Source organism: Pieris napi, chromosome 5, assembly GCF_905475465.1.
Source record: "Pieris napi chromosome 5, ilPieNapi1.2, whole genome shotgun sequence".
NCBI classification, from domain to species: domain Eukaryota; kingdom Metazoa; phylum Arthropoda; class Insecta; order Lepidoptera; family Pieridae; genus Pieris; species Pieris napi.
This window is the reverse complement of record NC_062238.1, coordinates 631,923-659,026: the sequence shown is the minus strand read 5'-3', so window position 1 is coordinate 659,026 and position 27,104 is coordinate 631,923. Positions and strand designations below refer to the sequence as shown.

Sequence of the window (27,104 nt, the reverse complement as noted above, 5' to 3'; positions counted from 1 at the left end):
TTTGTTATTATTGACTAAGTAGAGTATTTTTACGTTTTTTCCGTAGTGCCCCGGCGCTTATCCCCACTGGGGAAATGTTGTGGTCGCGCTTAACAATACGCAGGCTGTCAACGTTTGGTTCAAATCTTCTTGCTTGACAGTAACACTGTACTATAGGAAAAAAATTCTGTATTTGTGAAGGAAAATTATTTTTGATGAGTTTGGTGAAACAGTTCGATCATAAAACATAGAAAACCTGCATGAATTCTACTTAAAGGTTATTTTCTTAAATATAATAAAATAATAAACACATATAAGCTAAACAAAGAAACGCCGATAATGCACTCGCAAGCCTTCTGGCACTGAGAGTGTCCATGGGCGGCGGTATCACTTAACAACAGATGAGCCTCCTGCCCATTTTCCCCGAATTCTACAAAAAATAACATTCTAATAAAACATAATATTTAACATGAATTTCCTTACAATCTTCACTTAAGACTGTTGTTAAGCTTTTGATGTATTGAAAACCAAATAAATTTTCATTGAAAATCTCACCGTCTGATGAGTTACCCAAAGCTTTTAATTTAAGAATCTAAACACCTAAAATGTTTGTGATACCTGGCTTATAGAGAGTGAAATGAAGTCTGATGGCGCGTGGTCGCTAACTCTGCGCAGACCGCATTCGTTACTTAACCGCTGGTACAGTCACTAGTACTTCACTATATTGTGTCTTATATAGATAGATTGATACGCTATAATAAAGTCTTTACTTAGGATGTTTTTAGAGTTTCAGCACCCAGTGCCACGGATGTCCATATGGTTAGGTTTCCGTAGTGGTATTGGTCTTGTGAAGTACGTTAATAAAAACTGCTTAAGTAGGGAACAAAAATTTACAATTCTGTATCACTGATTTGTCAGTAGGTATTTTATATAAAATTTTATCATGTGAAATGTAAATGGTGTGTTGAAAATTATTTGATAAATATTTTTGTAAAATTAATAAATTATTAGGGTAAACACTATTATCTAACAAGATATATATTAATTAATAATAATAATAATATAGCCTTTAAATTCCGAAACTCTGTCGTTTTATATATCTGAACTTTAATATATTTTCACTCCAGTATATCTCAGAGTTTGGTGTGCCTCTTGGCAAAGGCCTCCTCTAACTTTTAAAGTCCTAGTATTGAGCGATGCTATCATTATATATTAAGTATGTTTTTTGTTAGAGGGTGGTGGTCTGATCTTCCCGCGGCGACCAACCGTGGTGGGAAGGCTTCTTGATTAGGTTGTTTTAGAATGTGTTTCTTCCATATTTGTTTTGCTTTTCCGGTTTTAGTTGTTGTTGTTTTTTGTTTTGATAGGTTGCTCGCGTGTGTTTGTTAGTTTTTTGAAATGTCGGAGGTCGAAAACGATCTATCTCTTCCTATATATTGTAGTATGTTTGGTTGTAATATTTCTTTTTGTCCTACATTGTTAGTTTTAGTCGATGTGTTTTCAAACTTGTTAGATGTGTTCTGTTTTTTCTGTGTAGACAAGTTGGGAGATACAGTTTTATCTCTCTTCCTTTTTTCGCGCTGGTTATCCTGTAGTTTTTTAATCACCAATTGGTCTCCTCTCAAAAAAGATTTGTTTCCCTTTTTCCATTCTTCCTCTGCTTTTGGCTGTAGTTGTTTTCTAGTTTCTAGTACCTTCTTGGTGGGGTTCTCTTTTTCAAATGTGCCTTTTAATACTATAAGTTTGTCGTATCTTATGAAGGCAGTATAGCCTTTCTCTTTTTCTTTCTGTAACTGGACTTGGAGTTCCTTCCGCCTGTTAAGGACTTCAATGGGATAGTCCTCCTTAATGTAATACTGAGTATTTTCTAGACAGGATTTTTTTTTCAGAATATGTATCTTGTAACTCATGCTGTTAAACGTTATAACAACTGGTCTTATATTATCACCTTTCTTTCCCAACCTTCTGACAAGTTCAATGTTATTTTTGTCACATTGAAATTCAAAGAAATTGTTTATTATATTTACTATAATATTCTCTAATTCAAAATAAGTATTCTCACTCTCTTCTACTCCGAACATGACAAGGTTCTTTCGTCGTGAATGCCTTTCTAAGTTATTTAATTTGACTTTTTGTTCTTCAATAGTTTTTTCTAATTGTTCGTTTTTCAATTCAAGGTTTGCAAATTTCTCGTGAATGTTGTTAATTATTATGTTTTTTAAATCCTCTTTCATGTCCAACATATCTTGTTTTTGTTGTTTGATGTCTTGCTGTAAGTTCAGTAACATTTGATGAATTTCTTCCATAGTGTATCAGTGCCCTCTATCCGAAGAAATATGAATTTTTCAACGAAGTTAAAATTATTATCGATAAATTTATATTTTCGTAATTCTAGAAATTTTACTAGATGGCGGTGTTTTGACGTATTTATCCTACAATATTTGTTTTGCATGAGCAAATAAAATCAATATATAGTGTAAGTCAGATTATTCGAACTTGGACCGCTTGTCACGTAGTCGATACCCTTATATAAGTGGCTATCTGAGATTATGATGAAATGAACCAATGTTTGGTATAGTAGATAATTTTGTAACCAGTTCATATGGATGACTAATGTCTGTTTAATATTTGTATTTCGTTTTGCACTAAGATTTTTCAGAAGACACTTTAGTCACTTTTAGCACTAGACGTCACAACCTCACAAAAATGCAACAGTGTCATGAATCCGTTTGATTGTTGAAAGCGTGGCACGTCAGTTGAAGCCTCGTTAAAACACTTTAAAATCCTGATGTGTTTCGTTATAACAGGATATATATTAAGCAACAAAAATAAATTGTGGCAAATAAAAAAAACGTTGTTCTTTACCTGCCCCTCGTAGCAAGCCAAAGACTTTTGTTTACTAATTGAAGTGAAACTTCTTTAGGGTAAACTTTTTACGGAACGTCACGAAGATGTGCAGCGTTGTTGTCGAAGAAAAGGGATAGAGCTATTGAGACCGATTGAGAGAGAGTGAGAAGGGCGATTTACCATATATAAATTATATTTTTAAAATTAAAATTTCGTAGAGAGAATTTATCAAATACAAGTATTTTATTTTTTAAGCAAAATAATTTATTGAAATCTAAAAAGGACTAATTGTAAATTAAAATGCCACGTGTTTTTATTTTCGCAGAAATAAATTAAAAAAAAACTAACTACAATTTCCGACTCTTAATATTTTAATGACAATTAAATTCATACATTCCTAACATACCTTCCTTTTTCCCTCTCTCTAAGTCTCGGAAATCAGAACTAAGAACAAGAACAAGACTTAAAAATTTGTTTGCCATCGAAGTTTCACTCCTAACATGACTGTACTTTGAACGCACGTACTTTTTTAACTTGTCGTTTTTTAACTCCATACTGATTATAAAAAACGTCCCTAAAATAAAAATATATGTACACAATGACCCTAGAACCATTTGGTTCTTCGGTTTTGGCACGGTATAAGTTTGGTCCAAGTAGACTAAAACCAAAGAAACTTTTTATGTTATTCGTTACATTTATTGTTATTTTATCTTATTACGATCAAATTTTTTTAAAATAAAGATGTTTTGCTACACTTTCACATGTTTTACACGTTACATATTTTTAATATTAGCGCAGTGACATCTATCACATAAAATGAAAATTTAAAATAACCAATTCAGCGTCATCTACTGTTATGATAACGAAACTTATATTAAATCAATGGCGGAAAGCCTCGCAACTTCAAGTTACAGTCATATACGAATAAAAAAGTACCTAGTTTATCCGCTTGGGGCGCTATTTAAAAAAATACTGTCTGTCTTTGTCTCACAATAACGCATTACTTATGAAAGAAAAAGACAAAACATAGCCTGTCCTCTTAAGTTGTTTAACCTCCAATGAATAGAATGTAAACATGTCAAGATGTCAGTCTCGGAGAAAAGACCACGGTGGCAACTGGCAAGTTATATTACGACAAAAAGTTGTTAAAAATAAAAGTAATCGCGAACTTTAGTTGAAAACATAAAAAGTGTTTACTTTGTCCCGTTTATTGATGAATTCGTCTGAGTTTAGTGATAGTTTGTGTCATTTTGTGCTTATTTGTGCCGATGTCGGAGTCTTGTAGTTAACGGTTCATACTCGTGAACTTTTGTCTGAATTTTAACCCACCTAGATGCAGCCTCCTTTAAAAACCCGGATGTGATACCATGCGACTTTTATAATACTCGGATATTTGTTTGGACTTTTTATAGCGGTAAGTTCATGCTAATATTTTAGCTAAGGTTCGACATACATATAAGTACGTGATTAGTATTGTGCATTGTGTGTAAGTATATAATTATTATTGTGTGGTTACATACTCATTAATAAGCATACAAGCCTTTTTTAACTTTAGGTAGCCTGTGATATGGTAAATTTAAATTACAAGTTATTTCACTAACTTACATTACTACCACGAACTTCAATTAATATTATTAATATAATTAAGCTATTGGCGTCCGAAAATAGTTAAAACTGCTTCGAAGGACGACAATTTTAACGACTTTTTTTGCATTTACTAAAAATTACAACTATTCAATAAAATAACAAAAAATAATATAGGGTTAAAACAATGGGGTTGCGGCAGCTGTGCAATTTAATGCGTCATCAATACCTATACCTATAGGTAATAGTTATTGAGAAAGCGACGGTAAATTTACCTAACACTACTACCCTTACGTAAGTTATACTGCCATTTCTTGTATGCCTGATGAAGGAAACTAAATCATACCTGTAGTATTGAGTAACATGCCTTTAGGCACGAACTAGCTTACACCCACAGCTGTTTGGTTTGTTCCTACAAGGTTCAAGTGGGACTGTTATCTATGGAGACGGTAGTACCATTTTACGTGGAAGAATCATGGTGACATCTTTAGTCCACGATTTATAAGACCGCATTTAATCTCATAACAATTAGATAACATATTGTTCATGTAGTAACAATGTTATCCGCTTAGATTTATGTTTAAATACATTTGCAAATCGAAAATGTAAAAACGGCCTTGTGGTAAAGGTCCGTGCCATTCGCGACCGGTTTGTCCGTTTGTCACGACTCGCGTTGCACCAAAATGAATCATAGCTTTCTGTTGAATTGACAGGGTGACATTGTATTGATGTTATAGGCTTTAAGACTGTAGGAGTGTCCAGTACTAACGTGGATTCAATCTCCAGTCAAGTCCACGAGGTTTTTTAATTTCAAACATATTTTGTTCAGTATGAAACAAGAATGCAACTCAAGGTGAGTTCCGCCACGTGTTTTCAAAGCGTCAGCTGTTTAGCACTTTATGAAAATATTTTAATAATAATTCGAAACGTAACTCGATTAGCAATTACAAACACAGGTCATATCAGCCTTAGATATAAAAAAGGTCAAATTCAAAGCCGGGATCAAAAACTAGTAGGTACAATCATTTTTATACTTGTTACATAAATACAAGTGTGTTCGTTCATTTACCTCTCCATGTCTTGCGTTGTAACGGTAATTGACCTTATTTTGCATATTCGGAGGAATTTTTTGTTGAAATGTCACACATCAGAGTTTTTTTTTAATATACAGTCAAAATCTGTTATAACGACATCGAAGGGACTATTTAGTCGTAAAAACCGATAGTCGTAACAGCCGATGTCGTGGATATTAAGTACCTAATACAATAGAATTCAGCCAGGACCTTTGATTTTGGTCAAAATAACCTAAAAGATGTCGACGTATACGGTTTTGGCTGTAATTCTTACTAAGGTATTGTTTAACTACGAGAATAAGTCGTATATATATACGTCGACGGCTACACACCAAAATGTTTCGATGGGCTTATTAATAATGCTATATTATTACTCGCAATATAATAATTATAATTTTATTGGTCTTAGTTTTACATTTCTTTACGTCCTGGTGGACAGAAAAATGTTTATTTCCACCACAATATTATAGACTTTTTAAATTATGTACCTATGAGGGAGCGTTCAAGTATTATTGGTAAGGATTCGTGGATTGAATTACGCGAAATTGTGTGACGTAATACTTAAACGCTCCCTAACATGTAAAAATAAACTGCATATGAAACGTAAATCCGAAATCGAACTCGGAAAACTTAACTCGATTTTCGGTTTTAAGCCATTTAATAAAAAAGCGCTTGACTCAGCACAGAGGCTGTTCCAGCCTCTGACTATTAAAACAGCTTAATTATAGATACCCACATGAGCTAAGCTACTAAACTATACTTTAGTTAACTGTTACACGCCACTTGTCTTTAACAATGTCTGAAGTAGGAAATATCCTCTAGAAACCCGACACTAGGTCGTATTCAGAACAATGCTTAGTTTTACTTTCGTATGACAATATGGAGTCTAGTAATTGGTGAAGATTATTTATAAGCTAAACAAAATAACAAAAAGAGATAATACATGTAAATGGAATAAAGATATTGTATTCAAAACAAGGCAAAATATAAGGATCATAGATCCGATGGGAAGACGACCTTAAAAAAGTAGCAGGCCACTGTGGAGAAGGACAGTACAGGACAGACTACAATGTAAAAATCTGGAGGAGGCCTATGTCGGAAGACAAGCAAACACTGAGCAAGATTGAGTAGATTAATTATAATATTACATATCAAAATAGTTTTCACTTCTGCCGCACTCCCGGAGTGCAACCCGTCATTTTTCATTTTTTTTGGTTTTGTAATGTACTTTTTTTAATTTAGTTATATCCGATTCGCGCCGGTTTCCTGAAATATATTGTTTGTTATCGATAAGGCCTCCTTAATTTATGTTATCTGAATGTATATGTATCAAATATGTAATGCAACAAACTGTTAATAAATAAACAGATTTTTTATATTATATGGTAAACAAGTAACAACCGTAAACGATGGAAGAACAATTTGTAAAACTGTAGTGTAATTAGATATAACTTTCCTTATAATCGCTAAACATTGCGTCATTGTTATATCACCCCCGCTTAGCAGCTGCAAAGTACAAACAATGAACAATCGTTGGCAGAAACAATATAAAAAGTTATGAATAACATCAGCTTAGGGCTATTTTAATACCTACATACTTTTCTTGGGCGGTAAGAGCATCGCCGTCATGTATATTAGTATTGCCTGTAAATAAAAATTAACCATGATGGGGAATCATTCGAAGACATGCAGGCTAACTCAATAATTTATTGAAATGTCTTAATAAAACAATGTATATATATAGTACATACCTAAAAATACAGTTCTAGGCTTAAATAAATGTGACACAAACTTAGGAACAACTGATATGGTAGGTTTTGTTACCTGTACTATTAATATAATATCTCCTAAGATACCTAGCCATCAGAACCATTCGATAATTAAAACTTTGCCATTCTAATTAATAATGCAAGAAATAAGAATAAATACATTTTAGTTGGATTTTTAGTCGATGTTGGTAAGATAGTAAAATTATTTATTGTACGCATCAAAATGGTAGTACCAATTTCAGCCACCGACCAAGAATAGTTAGTGGCACTGTAAATCTTGCTGGAGGATGTTTTTTCTCGTAGGAAAATGCGACACACTCGCGGCTATGTGGGAGTGGGACTCGCTACTGTGCTTACCCAGCGCGCCGCCGCGATCCAAACCGATCAGTATTGAAAGAGTAGGATGCGTAATTTATTTATTCACTTATTCAGGAAACTAAACAGATACATCTCTATACAGTAAAAATAAAACTAAAACATAAAATAAACACATTGGACATATCCACAAAAAGTTTAACTGATCAAAAATATAATAATAAGTAAAACAAAACAAAACATGACAGCACAAAATTTATAAATTAGGAGAACGACAAACAAACTAGTCGCTATAAAAAAAACAAGGAAGATACAAGGCTTAAGACATTAAGGGTGAGATCTATAGTGCGCACTTAGACTTTGCTCAGACTTAACTACAACCATTCTTTACTTTTTTAAAGGATAATAAAGAAGGTATTGCATGAAATGAAACATCAATTTCTGTCTTAGCTTGAGCTTAGCTTAATCTCACCGTTAAAATGTCTATAAATATACTTAATCATAGTTTAACCTTAGTGTTTTTCGTAAGTAAAGTCTGAGCAAAGTCCAAGTGCGCACTATAGATCTCACCCTAAGAGTTTTAACTTTGATGTTTAAATAGTTTTAATTATAAATGAAGGCAAACTTAGACTTTCTTTGCTTGTTAAACTATCAAACGTATACTGATATAAGTTTAATATACATATATAGATTTTGTATACAAGTATATTTCAGTTATATTTTTATAAACCAATTCTATTGGAGCAGAAAATATAACGCTTACGTAATGGGTCAACTCCGGCCGGCAATACTGCATCTGCCATCTACTGATATAGTCATTTGTGTTAGGTACTACTATTTGTTTAGTCTCTCTGATGAAATGAGTTTGCAAATACGGAAAAAATATACCGCGGAATTATAGTTACACTAACGACCTAACCAATTTTTTAACAAAATCATTCCTCTTTATATTATTAATATAGTAGCATGGGAAAATATTTTTGTTTCTGAAAACATAGGGTACCTATTTATCTTAGTAATTAGTGCTATGTTTGTTTATAGTGGCATCACAATAAGCAACCATCATAAGACGCGGCATACAAGAAAAAGTTAGGGTCAGCAAAAATATAATTATCTGCTATATAATTAATTACTCGCATAGTTAATGAATACGGTTCTGCTTTTAATGCCGTTATAGAAGCCTTGACCTTCTCGATTCTGAATTAATTATGATTAACAGCCTATAAATTAAATAATATATTAAATCAAACACAGACACACTTTAAATAGTCTTTATATTTGCTGTCTAGATTGTTATTTTAGTATTGTTAAAATTTATCTCCGACGAGATCCCAGCTGGCCCGGAAGCTAGGTATATATAATAAATACGTAAGCTATAATTATTATATTATTTTACATAGCAAAAAGCTATTATAAATAGCATATAAAATGTTCCTAAAACATCTTTGTATTAATGTGGAATATTATTTTGTTTTTATACGGTAATAAATAATCTACCACCTTGGAGCATTACAACGACCTCAAGAATTTTGATAAAATTAAAAGATTTAATGTGTGCAGTTCTCACAAGCCGAAGGTCAGCTCATGGCCCAGTTCCCAGGATTGTTGCGATTCCTGTGACAAGCTCTGAATGTAGCGAATTTAATTCACTGTTATTTGTGAAATAACGGATAGTATATTCGTATTACTAGACAGGATTACAGCTACTTAAAATTGGGTTGTAAGAACTACATGCTGCTGGACTGTCCGGAGCATCCAGGTACGTAATAAAGCAGAAATAAACGCGGTTCTCACAAATGCTTCATTGCCCCAGTTCCTGAGATAGTTCAGCAACTTCAAAATATGAGAAATTAAAATGGGACAGTTTTGAAACCTGCGACACAAGGTGGTTCGGCATCCCATCAAGTGTAATCCCAGCAACTTAAATACAGTCAAAATCTGTTATAACGACATCGAAGGGACTACTCATATTTGGTCGTAAAAACCGATAGTCGTAACAGCCGGTGACTTTGTTATTAAGAACCTAATACTGGTTCAATAGAATTCAGTCGGGACCTTGATTTTGGTCAATATAACCGGTATGTTGTTCTAAACGATGTCGTCGTAGACGGTTTTGACTGTAGTTGCAGAGTATTAGTGCTGGTATTTATACATATAGTAACTTATCAAGTTCATGATGGAATAGAGGATTTACAGAGAGAAGATCTAAACTCCAATTTCCAAAGTGTAGCCTATGTCTATTTTATTTATAATTTGTTTTATTTCTCGTTGGTTTAAGAATCAATTCTTATATGTTGTAAAATTATAACGTATAAGAATTGGTTCCTATAAAAAAAGAAATTAAATCGTACATTACTGTTAACGCACGTAATATATTCCAAGCTCAGGAAAATGTCGGATAATCTCGTAATACTAGCGTAAGAGCCGGTGATTAAGTCCGTGCCAAAATAATTGAAAATTGCCAACAAGGGGTTACTTATTTGATATTTGACACTAACAAATATTTTGATTTTTTAATAATTGTTTTATTATTATTAGGCAGATACAGACGCTAGAGGCTAAGCCCAAAGGTTGTAGCGGTTTTTCTTATCCCTTAATGTATTACATACATTTGTTAAACTTACTTTCCATATTTTGTTTTTTTAATCATACTATGTGTGACTTTTACGTGCCGTATCCCATATTGAAGAAGTTTTTTTTATGGAACAGGGGGCAAACGGGTAGTAGGCTCATCTGATGTTAAGTGATAACGCCGCCCATAGACACTCACATTGCCAGAGGGCTCGCAAGTGCGTTGCCGGCCATTTATAAGTCATATTGTGTCAGAAAAGGATTTTGTCCACCGCTCCTAAATAGTTGTCAGTGAATTACGTTAAAAGAACTAAAAATATATTACAGAGAAGAAAAAAGTTAAAATTAACTAAGGTCTCAGATATGTGAATATCTCACTTATAATAAACGACAATGTCGAATCGGCTACCTATGGTATATTTGAATATTTTGTGCCATTTTATACGCGCAATATAATAATTATAATCTTATGTTATATACGTAATCATAAGTTAGTATTAAGTTTTAAATCAGTTCGACGTCCTGGTGGACAGAAAAACTGTGTCCAGTTTGTTTCCACCACACTATTGTATATTGTTCTGATTATACAGTACATAAATATGTGAGGAATTTAACAGCTCTACGCCTGCAATGACTTAAATGCCTTACGCAATGCGCGCTAATACGTACCTACCTAAGTTTTTTGTTCGCCACGCAAAAATGTCGATTGACTTCTTAATGATACATTTTTAATTAGCGCCTATTTTGGGTTAAATTGACACACATTATAAGTATTGGGTCAACGGTTTAAAACTCACCGGAAACGTCGAAGTTTCGTTAATGTTGTCGAACGGAAAGAGGAATCGAATCGTGTATTTTATCAGCGGCCCGTATCATCCTTTTCTCGAAGCAGTTCCGACCATTTTATAACGAAGTTATTGGGGGTAAATAAAACTAGAAGCCAGAATTTTCATGTACCAAGCAGGGATTGCATAAACACATATTTTCATTCAATTTGAGCCAAGTAGTACAATAATTATAACTAGTCAAATTTCTTAATTTTGTCACTCACTCATTAATAATTAAAAACTCTAAGGCACTTCTAGCAGACATAGAAGATTTAAATTTAGAATACAATTAGTGCATAGTGTATTAATAAAAAAAATCATTTAAGAAAAGAGCATACCAATTCTAGATTCCTCCTGCCCGTTTGCCATACAATATGTACATAGTTTGCTTGTATTTTATAAAAAAAATCTATGTTCTGTTTAATTTAATAAATTTAGTCCCACGAGTACTGAACATTATATAAAAACGACTATAAACGTTATAATTAACGATAAATTTGTTATATTGAAAATTAGTTAATATTTGACAAGTTACAGATAATTCAAAATTGCATAAATTCATCGTTACGCAAAAGTTTAGCAAATTGGTTTTCACAAAATTACAAAACGTGATTATTTTTAAATTGTCTTTTACAATATTTTAGCACGTTTTTATGTCACACAATACAGTAGTTATAACACAAATGTAGAGTATGTACAATATATGTATTGTTAACCTATATAATAATATAGTGCGATATTTATTCGTTGACCGAGAAGCACCAGCTCTGGGGTCACCGGTACTACCTACCAGGAGCCAAATTCAATCTTTAATTAGCGCCTGTGCACTTGAACCCCACGGCCCAAGAGTCTACTCCAAAGGGAACAAAATCAAAGTTGGAGGAAAGACTTATATTTCAGCATACAATAGTAATTTATGTCATTATATATTTTAGTAGGGTCTAGTTATACAGGGACACGTATATTTTGTATTTTCGCGGTCCTGTATCAGCTCTCTTAACATATTGGCGTACTCAATAATTATGTCGTATCGTACGAACCAAACTTCATGTACATAGTTATTTCAATATTTGCGTTGAGTTATCAAAAATATCGAATTGCTATTGAAGTTACGGAAGCAGTTCCTGGAAATTTTGTCCCAATTTTGAAGATATGTACATCTCTTCATTTTAACGTCCATTCTACGAAATTACGATACATCTCGTAACATTATTTAATATTCATATTAAGTTGTGTAATACTTAACATAAATTAACCTATAATTAACATAGTTAACAACTGTATCATCAAATTACAAGTTTAAAGTAGGTTTATTATCGGAATAGCTATACGAAACTCGATCATAAAGCTAATAAATAAATTTATATTCAGAAAAATTACACGGATTAAAATAAAATTACAATAATAAAAAAAATTTATCTCGGAATATGTTCCTTTAAGTCTAAGGAAGTTTTCTATGGAGAGAAAAATTAGAAAAACTACGGAAAACCCCACAAAAACCAAGTTCGTTTCGTTTCGGAAAAGCAATCAGTCTTCAGGACAGAACTAAAATAGTAGGCTAAGTAAAAAAAATCATATTAAGGCGAAACACTTCTAAACGCGATTTTTCTTTTCTTTTTTGTTTGAAATGCCAGATTACGGAAATTGAAGAGGAGGATGTATTATGAAAAGCCTTTTTAAATTTTCTTTGACTTTAGAAATTTAAATCCGCGGTCATTTATAAGTTGCTGGATAACCGTTACAGCAACAGGTAAGTTCAAATTACAGAGTTAACTGTACCAGTGATGCGGTAACGGCGTTGTGATTACTTGACCGCATCTTGGTTCCCATACTATTTTTATTTAATTTTGTGACAAATTTAGGACTGTTAAATTATCAATTTCTCTTTTTTTCATAGCTGTTTTACGATTTTTACCGAGTTTAAGAATGCTTTGATGTTTTGTGGTTCACTCTGCCATTATTCAGTCAAACAATAAATGGGTCTTTTTTTCATCGGTTTCATTATCTTTTTTTTATATGCATACATGATTTCTGTGTTTTTAGAGTAGCAACAAGAATAATAGAAGTTAAAGCTTTTTAATGAAACTAGCTGCTGCTGTGTTCTTACTGCCGTTAATTCTGATGGTGATATTATCGCAACATATGGTCTATCTACTATACTATCTATCTGCAATAAGGATTTTATATAATGTTCTCTTACTCTTATGGTATTTAGGTTTTTTTTTAATTGTTGCTTAACATATAGTATAGATAATCTAAAAGTACAGAAGACATAAAAAACACTAACCTTGGTGCCTGATGGGCAAACACTACAATTTTTTAATTCATTTAGTATATAAGCGTTAAAAAAGTACAAATTCCTAATGAAAACATTACAACAAACAGAGAAAAAAAACGTTTTTATACCTTAAACATAACATCTATATATATATATATATTATGATAGATAGATAGATTATGGAGCTACGCAATCACAGCTCAGGTTGGCTAAAAATACATTTTAATTTTCCTTATAATTTTCGGATATATAAGAACTATATTTGTTTTTATTAAATTATCTTTTATACAAACTAATGCAACATGCCCGCATAACTTCCGTTATAGGAGGAAGGAATTTTTACACATGTGTGATAACGCAATGGAGAGCGAAACATCCAAATTAAAAAAAAATCTATTTAGACATAGACATAGACATAGACATAACATTTATTACAAACAAAAAACACACACATAAACACATAAAATAACAATACTTAAAGAAAACATAAAATAAAATAGAATAAATTAAAAATTAAAACTAAGAAACTATCCTTTGCCATTCGGCTCGCCTCCAGTGTGCAATGTGTGTGTACTGTGGTTGTAATTGGCCCTGGCTCAGCATTATGCTGAGGAGCAAAAAGTTCCACAGCGCTGGTCATTCTGCCAGAGACCATAGCAGTTAGTTTGCGCCTCTAATAAAATAAAATAAATAATTATAATACCAAGTAGAAAAATTATAATAATAATATTAGAGTTAGAAGTGTGAGTAAATTGTGTGTAACGGTGTATAATAAATAGAATTAAATTAAAAGTTAAAAATAAGAATAAACGTAAATAAGTAGATATTTGTTTGTTTTATGGGTGGATAAAAACTACATTTCGTGGGACTTTTGTTGAATAAGTAGAAGTGTCTTATAAGTGCGACTAAAATTCGACTTTAATTGAAGACACTTCAGCGGAGGAGGGATATTGTTCCAGCACTTCGTCGCGCTATATTTAAAACTCCCACGAAATGCAGCCGTCCGATGCTTGGGAATGGCCAGCTCCTGAGTACAGCTCCTGACTTTGTGCTTGTTGGCATTACTACGCCAGAGGAGCTTTTTGTATAAATATTCCGGTTGTTTAGTACATACCACGTCAAATAATAAACAAGCCAAATACAATTTTTGTCGACCCCCCATTGTTAGAAAATTTAAGTTGTTCAAATAGGGGGTGACATGTGAGCGAGGTGGTATGGTGATACAAAACCGGGCGCATGCATTTTGTACTCTCTGGATCAACCGTTGTGATTTAGCAGTTATACAAGGCCCATACAACGGAAGAGCGTAGGTAAGTTTGGAGAGCACAATGCTTTCACAAAGTCTAATACGAAGGTCGATACTTAAGAAAGGTCGTATATTGTATAGAACCTTGAGACGGAAAAAGCAGTTACGAACTATATTTGTAACATAATCTTCGAACCTCAAATGACTATCGAATTCTACGCCCAGATTTCTTGCCATTGGTACTTGAGCTATAGGCGAAGAATTAACTAGAATTGTGGGACTTTGTCTTGCGAGATCAGACACTTGCTTCCTGGTGCCGACTATAAGAAATTTCGACTTCGTTGGATTTAAGAGGAGTGCGTTTTTATGGGACCAAACAGAAATCCGTTCCAAGTCCTCATTTATTTTTCGGACGCAGTCACTGACACAAGCCCTATCAACAGGAAGATATATTTGCAGATCATCAGCGTATAGATGGTAGTGACAATTTTGGATACATGAAGTTATGTCTGCAGAATATAAGATAAATAAGAGGGGTCCCAAAATAGACCCCTGTGGTACTCCTCTGTCGACAGGGCCCAGAGACGATGAAACACGGATCCCATCACTTCCCAAAAAACACACTCTCTGATATCGATGCCTGAGATAACTACCAAACCACGAAGCGGATATATAGTCAAACCCATAGTAACGAAGCTTGGAAATAAGAAGAGGAAGATTGATACATTCAAAAGCTCTAGAGAAGTCAAGAAGAGTGAGGATGGACGGGTTACCTATGTCTTGAGCTGAGATCAAATTATCCACTACATCAAGCAATGCAGTAGTGGTACTGCGGAGTTTTCTAAATCCTGACTGAAATGCAGGGAGTATGTTACAGGCTTCGCAATGCTTGATGACTTGGTTATAAACTACTCGTTCCAGGATCTTTGAAAGGTAAGGAAGAATGCTAATCGGTCTTAAGTCTTTGAGTTCTATTGGATTTTGTATTTTAGGAATTGGCCGGACAAGAGCTATCTTCCATTGTGATGGAAAGGTATAGGTTGAAAGAGATTTGTTTATTATGACTGTTATAATCTTTAAAGTATAAGGAAGCGTTAAAATAAACATATCTCTACTAATTCCGTCATCCCCCTGTGCATTAGTCTTGATGTCCAATATAAGCTTACCGACGTAATGCTCACTGACAGGTTCGAAGGTAAAAGTTCGTTCGCTGAATCGATTGTCATCAAAGTATGCGAGATAGGAAGGGTCTACAATATTATCCCCCGGGATATTTAAGAAATGCTTATTCATCTCATCAGCATCACACAGGTACCGGGGTAGATCATCTGTACGAGCAAAATCAGGCAAGATATTCTTTTTTAGATTTTTCCAAAGCAACTTAGTGTTTTTATGATGTATATTGATATTGTAGTCGAAGAAAGCTTTTTTTTCATAAAATAAACTGCAATTAACCATACTTTTTAACTGTTTATATGACTCAAGATGAACATCCAGCCTGGTTCTGCGGTACTTTTGATGTTCATCATTTCGCAACTCCATCATATACCGGATATTACTGGTAAGCCACGGGTATGATAACTTTTTTACCACCTTTGTTTTTACTGGAGCAAACCTGTCGAAGAGTTCGATTATGTAACGATTAAAAGTATCAACCATTTGATTCACATCAGCAATGCTCTCAATTAAATGCCAAGGTATCGATGCAGTAACCTTATCGAGATTAGATTTATCGATATCTTTTAATGGCCTGAACGTTATGCGCTTGGACGGTGCTTTCGGTTTGTTCAATTTAAACTCGGTTAGAATAAAAGCGTGTGCACCAAGATCTGGGATATATTCGATATTTATGCAGGCAACTGGGGCATTTGTGCAAACAACATCAATGAGTGACTGACTGTGAGAAGTGAAGTGCGTAGGATCCTTGACATGATTAACTAAGTCCACTGTTTTCAAAAATGCATTAAAACGAGCTGTGTTACTATCTAGATGTTTCAGAAGATTTATATTAAAGTCACCGGTAAGTACCAAGTAATCACAGCTACCGAACGATGAGATAGTCTCCGTCAATGCGTCTAAGAAAACGTCTACATTCAGCCAAGGCGGACGATAAGCCGTACCCACAGCAACACGAAGTGATTTGACGTTAATCTTAAGCCATAACTGCTCCACAGACTGATTGCAATGGGGAGGATAGCAGACACGCGCACTAATACCACACTTGACATAGAAACCAACGCCACCACCTCTGCTACGTACTTCAGGGGACCGGGGCCTGTGGCGAAAGGTGTATCCTGGTATTGTCGGTGCACGAGCCTCCTGCCCATCCCTAAGCCAAGTCTCGTTGATTGCAAAGATATCCGGCAGATGGCGATCAAATATGACACGCAATTCATCATGCCGAGTACCCAACGACCCCGCATTAAAAAAACCAATAAGTAATTTTTTATGCTTGTTCATGTTACTTGATATAGAAAAATAAAAATATGCAATAAATAAATAAATCCCCCCTTGTAATAGCTATGAATACCCAACTTCGATATATTATAATTATAAGAAAGCAATAAGATAGACAATTTGTGCATAGAGGTATTTTCAAAAGATGAATAAATTGATACATAGAAGTAAGTTTCTGGTATGCACAATAGTAAAAACATATATAATATACATATACATACACAATACTTTAAATAAATTAATAAAATAATAATATTTAAGTCATGTGGTTTCATTTGATGGTATTTATAAGTCAAACAAATATTACCCTGGGTACAGAATATATAAATACACAAATGTAAGTAAATTAGACTGTGTCTTAAGTATATAGGTTTATGCATACCAAAGAACCAATAGATCAAGTTGAATACTTCCACAACACACACATCATTAACAGAAACGATTACCGATGGCAAAGTATAGACAGTATACAATATTAAATCAAAGAAAGACACACTACCATTAATCTTAGCCACATGTATCAGATATACTAGGGGTACTCCCAAACACACGTAGAATGTCGGCTTCAGTACGAAAAATATTTATCTTAGTATTTCTCGTTTTTTTTTTTTTTTTTTTTTTTTTTTAGAACGGGGGGCAAACGGGCAGGAGGCTCACCTGATGTTAAGTGATACCGCCGCCCATGGACACTCTCAATGCGAGAGGGCTCGCGAGTGCGTTGCCGGCCTTTTAAGAATAGGTACGCTCTTTTCTTGAAGGACCCTAAGTCGAATTGGTTCGGAAATACTTCAGTGGGCAGCTGGTTCCACATAGTGGTTGTGCGCGGCAAAAACTGCCTTGAAAAACGCTCAGTTGTGGAACGGCGGACGTCGAGGTGATACGGGTGGAATTTTGTATTCTGTCTCGACGTCCGGTGATGAAATTCAGCTGCAGGTATTAATCCGAACAACTCCTCTGAACACTCTCCATGGTAAATGCGGTAGAAGATGCAGAGTGACCCCACATCTCTACGCAACGCCAAAGGATCAAGCCGCTCGGAGAGGGATTGGTCGTCGACGATTCGAACCGCTCTGCGTTGTATACGGTCAAGTGGGAGGAGCTGGTACTGGGGAGCCCCCGCCCAGAGGTGAGAGCAGTACTCCATGTGGGGCCGAATTTGCGCTTTATATAGTTGCATGCGGTGGCCCGGAGTGAAGTACCGCCTCGCCTTGCTGAGCACACCAAGCTTTTTGGAGGCTAATTTAGCCTTTCCCTCCAAGTGACCGCGAAACTGAACGTCGTTCGATATGTCAACGCCAAGTATTCCAATGCTGGCTGTGGCTTTAAGAAGAGTGTTTTCGAAAAGAGGAGTAGCGACAAAGGGTGTTTTTTTAGCGGAAAACGCGCAAACTTGTGTCTTCTTGGGGTTAAATTGTACTAGGTTTTGTCTGCCCCAGTCTGAGACTCCACGTAGTAGAGTTTCGACTTCAGACACAAGTTTGTTCCGGTACTCATCAACAACTGCCCGAGAAATACCTGCCCGGCCAGTGTAAAGAATATCCCCAGTGCTGTCATCCGCATAGCAGTGAATGTTGCTAAGTTGCAACATATCATTGATATGCAGAAGAAATAGGGTCGGGGATAGAACACAGCCTTGTGGGACCCCAGCGTTCACAGGTTTAAGGTCGGAACATGCTCCGTCGATGACGACCTTGATGCTCCGATCGGCCAGAAAGCTGGAGATCCAATCGCATAATTTCTCGGGAAGCCCATAGGCTGGAAGCTTCGAGAGCAGTGCTCTGTGCCACACCCGATCGAAGGCTTTCGCTATGTCCAAACTTACCGCCAGCGCCTCCCCCTTGGACTCAATTGCCTCTGCCCACCTATGGGTAAGGTATACAAGGAGGTCACCAGCTGAGCGACCTCGACGAAAGCCGTACTGAGAATCGCTAATCAACTGGTGGCCCTCTAGATACCTCAAGAGCTGGCTATTAATAATGGTTTCCATTATTTTGGAGAACAAGGAGGTTATAGCAATTGGGCGATAGTTGGACGGATCAGAGCGATCGCCTTTTTTTGGGATCGGATGTATCGAAGCGGTCTTCCAGCACTTTGGAACAGTGCCGAGCGAGTACAGGTACCGGAAAAGGCGCGTTAAGACCGGAGCCAACTCAGGAGCACAAGTACGCAGCACAATTGGGGGGATACCATCCGGCCCGCTCGACTTATGAATGTCCAAGGAAGATAGTGCTTTGCGGACAGCACGTTGCCGGAATGTGATTTCCGGCATCGAGGAATCACACCGCGAAATGGTCGGTGGTGATCTCCCTTGGTCATCCAAAGTCGAGTTGGACGCGAAGAGACAGCCCAAAAGGTCGGCCTTCTCCTTCGCAGTGTGGGCCAGAGAGTCATCCTCCCTGAGCAGTGGCGGAATGGAGGGCTGACAAAAATTCCCCTGGACAGCTTTGGCGAGAGACCAGAAGGCTCGAGTCCCTGAAGGGAGTTGGGCCAATCTCTCGCCAAATCTGGCAATGTGCTCTGACTTTGCCTTAGTGATTTCCCGTTTGAAGGACCTGGAGGCTGAGTTATATGCTGTTTTAAGTTCGCTGGTATTGGCATCACGAGATTTCGCCGCTTCCGCCCATGCCTTAAAGCATTCTCGCTTTCGACGCGAGGCCGCCTTGCAAGAACGTTTAAACCAGGGCTGAGACTTGCCACCGATCGGCACCGCAGAAAATGGAATAAAGAGTTCCATGCCCTGCAGAACCACTTCGGCGACAGAGGCGGCGACGGAATCTGGAGCTTCCGGCGAAAAGCACATAGGCCCCCAAGGGTAGGACGCAAAGAAAGACCGCATCCCGTCCCAATCTGCTGACTTATAGTGCCAAATACGGCGACAACCCAAAAAGCGGGGCCGTGAAGGGCGCGTAGATGGCACAGTACTCCGGACCACACAATGATCTGATGAACCCAATGGCGGGTCAACAGAGACTTGATAGTTCTCCGGATGTGAAGTCAGCAGAAGGTCCAACAAAGAGGGTTTATGACCATCCACATCTGGTATTCGCGTAATCGCAGGGACCATTTGTGTCAGGTCGTAGGCTAAAGCAAAGTCGTGAAAGGATCTTCCCGCGTGATCGGTAGTTTCAGAGCCGAGCCAATCGGCATGGTGGGCGTTAAAATCGCCAAGTATCACGATTTCAGCGGTAGGAACCCTTTCGAGCAGGGAATCTGTAGCCATTTGGATGTGCTCAATGAGTCGGTCATTTTCGGTATTTCCGCTATGGGACCTATACAGGCATGCGTAGAATCGCGGATGGTCATCGCAGTCTACGCGCAGCCAGAGGTTAGATAGGTCCCTTCCTTCAAGCGTCCCGAGGCGACGAGAACAGATATCCTCTCTGACGTACACGCAAACTCCCGCCCGCGGCACAAATGAATGTTCCAATTTGTACCCCGGGTAGGAGAGGTAGGAAGTATCAGCCGGGGAGGAAATCTGAGTCTCGGTAAGAAAGAGCAAGGCCGGCTTCGCAGTCTCTAAGTGGTAGTGGACTGCGTTGATATTGGTATTGAGCCCCCTAACATTTGTGAAGTCCACGGCGAGTGTGGACGGGGGTGCCTTTGTAGAATTGCTCCGTTTGCCCCGAGAACGATTAATGATGTTTTTACCGGGCGCAGAATTGCCCCCCCAGAATACGAAGGGCAGCCTGTGCGTCCACCACCGGGCGCATAGTGTCCCGGTGTTGGACGCCCAGAGGGGGATTCTCCACCGCGAGCGCGTGTGGTACCCCCCTGGGGTAGATTCTGTTTTTTTTTCTGCACCTTCATATTTGTTGTAGGGGGGGGGGGGAATGGGCTCCGGGAGTCTCTCTCACCGTACGAAACGCGAGTACAATAAGGCGAACTTATTGCATCACTTCACGCCGGTTTTCTGAGAGACAGTGGTACTGCCCCGGTCGTGCCTGCCCATTTGGCTGAAGCCCGAAGGCAACAGCATGGCACTCCCACTAGGAAGGGGTTGACTGATTGCGCTGATGAAATAACCTCTGTCACAGGTTATTTCACCAGTGGGCGATGGGGTCGTCACGTCCCGACGCCAAGACGTTTTATTACCTGTATATATTATGTAGAAACACGGAGCCCCGATTGTGTTTTTAGATCTAGCACGTCTACACTATATCGTGTACATTCTTACGAGAACGATTTAGCAAGCTCAACAAAAACATGTCATCAACAATAGTTGACGCAAACCATTCGATTTTATTCTTCCCACAGATCTAGTTTATTGTATTTCTTTTTAGCTATTTGAAACTGGTTGTAAAAACTACTACACGATGTCCTGTAATAATGTGTTATTATTAACCTGTATTTATTGAATTGTTATAGCTGTTTATGTTCTATATTTTAACGCAATTTAGGCCGTGGGGTTCAAGTGCACTAATTTAAGCACGCCTGGTAGATAGTACAGGAGTGCCCAGAGCTGGTGCTTTCCTCGCTCAACGAATAGGTACCGCAATTATGCTGCCAGCGTTAAAGGTACACTGCCACAGTGACCAAACTTTTTAAATTTTCTTTTTATTATTAATTCTTATTATTACTACTATGTAAGATAAAAATATTGTAAATACTGTATTTCTGTGTTGGAAATAAATATACCTAAATATGAATTTTGGCTTTGTAAATATTTTTATATTCTGTAACGCTGTAAAGTAAAGATAATTAATGATATACATGTAATATAATATAAAACCTTTTATTATATGTATTAAAATATAGATAATATGATCAAAATTTAATAATCGTGGAAAGCCGCCGCGGCCGTTGCCGTCTTGGTCTATACATGTTTCAGTTTTAACTCCGTTTAGTAATGGTAGACGAAAAATGGTATTGGCATTTTATGTGTAAAGGTGTGCATTTAGATTGTCAATCAAACTTAAATAGCTTTGACATATTTAAGTTACGAATTGGAAACGGGCCTAATACAGGAATATATTTTATAACCCCTTATAGCAGGAAATTAAAAAAAGGTACAATCCTTGAAAGGTTATCTTTATTTGCTTAGGATACGGTAGTTTCTATATTTAAATAAACAAGTTATATTTACATAAAAATACATTAAGTCCTAATATATCATACATACATATACGATTGGCATTCCATCATCCCATTTGTCTCCCTCCTTAAATAAGAACGAGTTTTGGTCAAAACTCGCCGATATCCAGATTGCATTCTGATAAACGAGCTAGGTGTGGATATCCATAGTCGCTTCCCTCACTCTCATTGCTCACTCACTTTGAAATCGATTATCCTTTAGTTTTTATAATTTATGAATCGATGATTTTTTTCCTCTAGTGTCACATTAAATCTTGTATTTTATTTTTCTTTAATTCCAATGTATCAGTGTGCCGAGCGTTATACAGCTTTTGTAAATAAAATCAAATTTAGAATCTGATATTTATTGCCAATCTGATAAAGGTGTGATAAACCGACTCAAAGTTTTGAAATTGTTGCATCTTACGGATGTAATGTATCATTCGTCAGCTGGGTAATTAAAACTTAAGTGAGCGATGTGGATTCCAAAGCGAATATAGAAAACAGGTTGTGTGATATTGATGTATTACGTATTGCCTTAGAAATCTTGGTATACAGGTCGATTTGTGTGCCCTTTATACGTTTGTACTAAACTGGTAGCTTTATGCAAGCAGACTTATATTACTACGACAAGCCAAACGTGCAAAAAATGGTCTGATGTTAAGTAATAACATGTCCAAGTTAGCTACACTCAGTGCCAGAAGCCTTCCTCTATGAAATCATTTATTTTCTTGACCCTAAGTCAAATTGGTTCGGGAATACTTCGTAAAATCCTGTGAGACACGCTCAGTTGTCGATCGACTGACATCGAGGTGATACGGGTGGGATTTCGTATTCTATTTCGGTGTCTGTAAATGAAACTCATCCCCAGGCTGCATTCATCGTCATCCTTACTGTAAAACACGTTATAAATCCTGTAAAACAATCTTCTTTTGGTGCCTCTCCATTAGTGGAGGTTGACCTCAGTCCCGTGAAGCGTTGACCTGTGCCAGATTCAGCAACTCTTCCGCAGTGGCTCTTCTTTTTCTTCCGCTCTCTTTTTTCTGCACAGTGCCATAGTTGTTGAAAATTTTATTTTATGTTTATGTTAAAAAATTGATTTTATTTTAATGTGTGCTTGCATTGTCGTGTGTGTATTAGTTGTGTTTTTTTTTAAATTTCTATTTGATTTTTTTACTGAGAAACTTATGCTTGCATTAATTGTCACACATTTTAGATGTGAGATTTTGTGAAATAGTTGGTGGACTTAGGACTGTGTGTGATGTTGTGGGCTTGATAACTAAATAAATAAAAATAAATAAGTGGCAACACCCGTCCATTCCCTAATGTTACGAAGATTATTTTCCTTCTCCCAACACGCCGTTTACCCCGGATTATACCCATTATAATTAATTGTTTGAAAAACGCAACTTTCCGTTGTTTGATGTTCTGCAAAAGTGTGTAAAACTTTTGTTACCGCATAAATTGAATCCGTGAAAATTTAACCCTTAGAAAAGCACTCGAAGTAGCACATCTTTAGTAAAATGATTTTGAGTCGGTCCATTCTTAAATTCTCATAGAGCCCGCGATATGCAAATCGTGTTACATTGTTCATAAGTGTGTCGTGAGAGCGATTAGTTCTACCAATTTTTATCTTTTACATTTGTTAATCGTTGTGTAATTTGTTTGTGAAATTTTGGCTTCATCTGTGGCAAAATAAATATGGAATAATTAGGTTTAAATAAATTTATTGTCATGAAAAACGTACCATATGTCACTTACAAGAGAAAAAATAATAATATTAAAAATACATCACGCCACCGAAGTACGCTGTTATTGCATTAGAGTCCATCTACCAAAAACTTCACAAGCGTATTCGAAACGGGTCCACTCCTACTATTTCCCGTATATCAGGAGCCAACCTGTTGTATGGACTGCTCCGATATAGGTTATATTTTTGCTACCGTATTCGGTTCTGATACTTACAGATTATATGCTTATAACAAGTGCTTTAAAGCTCTTGAAACGTCGAATTATGTTTATAACAATTGAATGATTTTTATTTTTAATCGAGTAATGTACAGAATTAAATTACGAAACAAGCATAACTGCGTAATCAATCATAATTAATTGCATTTTGCATATAATTTGTCATAATAGGGTCTTGACATTAGGGTCAATTAATGCTTCGCCCTTGTAATGAATTACCATGAACCTGTGAATTGTGTTTTGTTGTAATTTATTAATTAAGAGGACTCCATAACAAGTTTCTTGTGTTATACTCATTTCAACACTTTATCACCCAATGACGCTAGAAAAGTATTATCTATTTTGCCCAAAAAAATTAACTTTGAGCAAAGGTTTTGGTACGTATTTAATGTTTTTAATTAATTGTAGTCACCAGTAAAACTATGACTCGTTATATTCGATCTAGATCAAGAGAGGTTCACGGCAACATTTATAGTTTTCTTTTTGATATACTCTCATGGAAGAGTGAATATATTTAAAAGCCTGTGGATATAAGCTGTAATAATGCTAGAATTATTCCTTATTTCTCGAAGTGTAGTAAATGAAATTAAAAGATGTAAGTGTCTTTTAAATAATGACTGACTAGCGCTCTATGTGTTTTGTTAGGGAAGTATAAGTTTAGTAGATTTCTAAAATTTCCTTTTAAAGAAATACAATATATAGAACGTGGGATTCGTATTGTGTTAGGGTTTTTGTTCAAATACCATAAATTGATGTACCACTATTTGTTATTAGTTAGTATATGTTCCAGCATAGCTCCTACGACTCCGACCATTACAAACTTAATTCATATTGAGGTCACTTGAGTTAATTTCCTTTTACTTGTTTTTGCTGTTTCAAGTAATAATAATCCAGTACGCTACGCGTTTATGGGTCTTGGCTCAGATTTCTTCATCGACATTTTTTCTTCTTAATCCTGCTGATGGAAGACAAATCTTTTTTTTAAATTTATTATTATTATTTATTACTTAACATGTCATGTGGAACATGGTGTAAAGGCTGCTCCTTACAAACGTTGTGTAAAACAAAAAACTTGGCGTTTAAATTAGAGTTTCGAATGTGCTGTGTGTTACCGCATTGGAGTACTCTGCCACATTTAATCGCCAAGTTTTGAGTCATACAAATTGTTTGTAAGGCAGAGCAGCCATACGTATTTGAATTGGAGCACATCAATCCCAAGGATTAGGATAATTTAAATAATCGTCAAATTTATGATAAGCTTTATTGATTAATTTACGTTTAACGAATGATTAGAGCGTATCGTCTGTTGATATCCTAAACACTAGACTACTGTTCTTGCCTAAGATTGGTAATCGAGACTTCATACTTTTTACCATACATAGGTATAGCTGACGTAAGATATAGCTATACCTATACGGCGAATTGACATTTATGCTGGTACCTAACGATATGTTTCCGGTGCCTAAGAGCACTCATTACGATCTCAATTGATATACAATTGAATTATTTTTACGTTTGTGTTTATCGCACGTGTCCGACATAAGTGTGCGTACAGGAATATCGGCACGTATACGAACAGATTTTGCGTGTTGAAAGAAAGTCTATGTGAATAACATATAATTATATACTATATCCAAGAAATCTCATCTCATAAACTATTCCTTTCTTGGCGAATCCTTTAAAGCCTTCGCAGTAAGGCTATGGAATTCACTTCCCGTCTCTATTCGCTTCGTTCCTTCTCTATCTTTTTTTAAATCTGTACTGTACAAACATTACCTGTCTGATGTGAAACTGAATTAAAATTATCATGAATAAATTTTCTTTTTCATGTGTCCTTTTTTTAAATATTGTCCTGATCACTGTTTACGTATATGTTTTAATTGCTTTTGCTTTATTTCATTAGTTTTGTCTAAATAACTATATATCTTTTGTATTTTTGCATTTCTTGCTTACCTTATCGCATTTAGTCAATTGTATTATATGTCTATATGCAACGAAGTGTTAATAAATAAACAAATAAGTAGTCGTTAATAAAGAATACTATTCATGAAAAGAGGAACGTATAGGGTTAGAAGATATATGAAATTCTTTTATAATTACTTAAAAGGATAGGGGTGCTTTACCGACTACATGATCATGAATCGAGTCAAACTAAGGTTCACCTTATACGTTTTTTAATTGGTTTATTATAGAATTTAAAACCTATCTACCTACTTGGTTATACGTTTGTCGGTCGGTCGATCTGTGTATCTATCTATCTGTATTTCTTAAAAAAAATAATAAATAGATCTTTTAATTTTCGTTACTTCATGATCACACGGCACAATTTATATCATCACACAAAATTCTCATTCACACATAAGCAGACACAGTAATTAGTTTAAGTTAATTGCCACTAACTGTTTAATTAAAAAGCCTTTTTTTACAGAACAATGGCATCGCGATGGCTTCCGTTTGTTTTGTGGGCGGCGTTATGTTTCCGGTCGGGTAAGAGATTATAATTAATTACACTTATAAATAAATCTTAAGGTTATGTCACTTAACGAATTATATCATTACTAAATAAGTGATCTATCCCTCCCCTCCTCCAGGTGTTAAACCTGGAAGTGACCTTTATTGCAGCTTAATATATTTTAAAAGCAAAACAAAATTGCATTTAAGAATCACTGATTAAAATAAAAAATACGATCTGAATTTTGATAGTATTAATTAAAAGTCATTTTAAAAAAAAGTGTATAATAAGGCCGGCAACGCACCCACCCATATGAGTGTCCATGGGCGGCGTCGGCCTTTTATGGCTGTTTATAGGCTCGTTTATCTTCATATCATAAAATTTTTTTCGACAAAAATAAACGGACAATGAAACCTAATTTTATTTTCTTTTAATATAAAATTGTCTAGGATGATCAAAATTATTAATTAATTTCTACTTGAACTTTGCCGCCAGTAAGTCAAAGCCTAAAGGTATAAGTGACATTTTATCTGAATACTGTAAAAGCTTTACCGTCATAAATAAATGTTTTCTTGTAAAGTTTACGCAGACCTAAAAACATCAATTAGCACATTTGGTCAACTCTCACTTAAACAACGAATTGATTCACGACTGGATACAAGAAAGTC

At 35.9% G+C, this 27,104-nt stretch overlaps 1 protein-coding gene across 1 annotated transcript in view; it reads left to right on the top strand.

The window, feature by feature from the left end:
• Positions 1-3,901: 3,901 nt before the first annotated feature.
• LOC125049411 (cadherin-87A) overlaps positions 3,902-27,104 on the top strand; it is a 55,904-nt gene continuing 32,701 nt past the window's right edge. The window contains exons 1-2 of the mRNA XM_047648677.1: positions 3,902-4,240; positions 26,413-26,471. Of these exons, the coding sequence (XP_047504633.1) occupies positions 26,417-26,471 (55 nt within the window). The 5' untranslated portion in view covers positions 3,902-4,240; positions 26,413-26,416. The remainder of the gene's footprint in view (positions 4,241-26,412; positions 26,472-27,104) is intronic.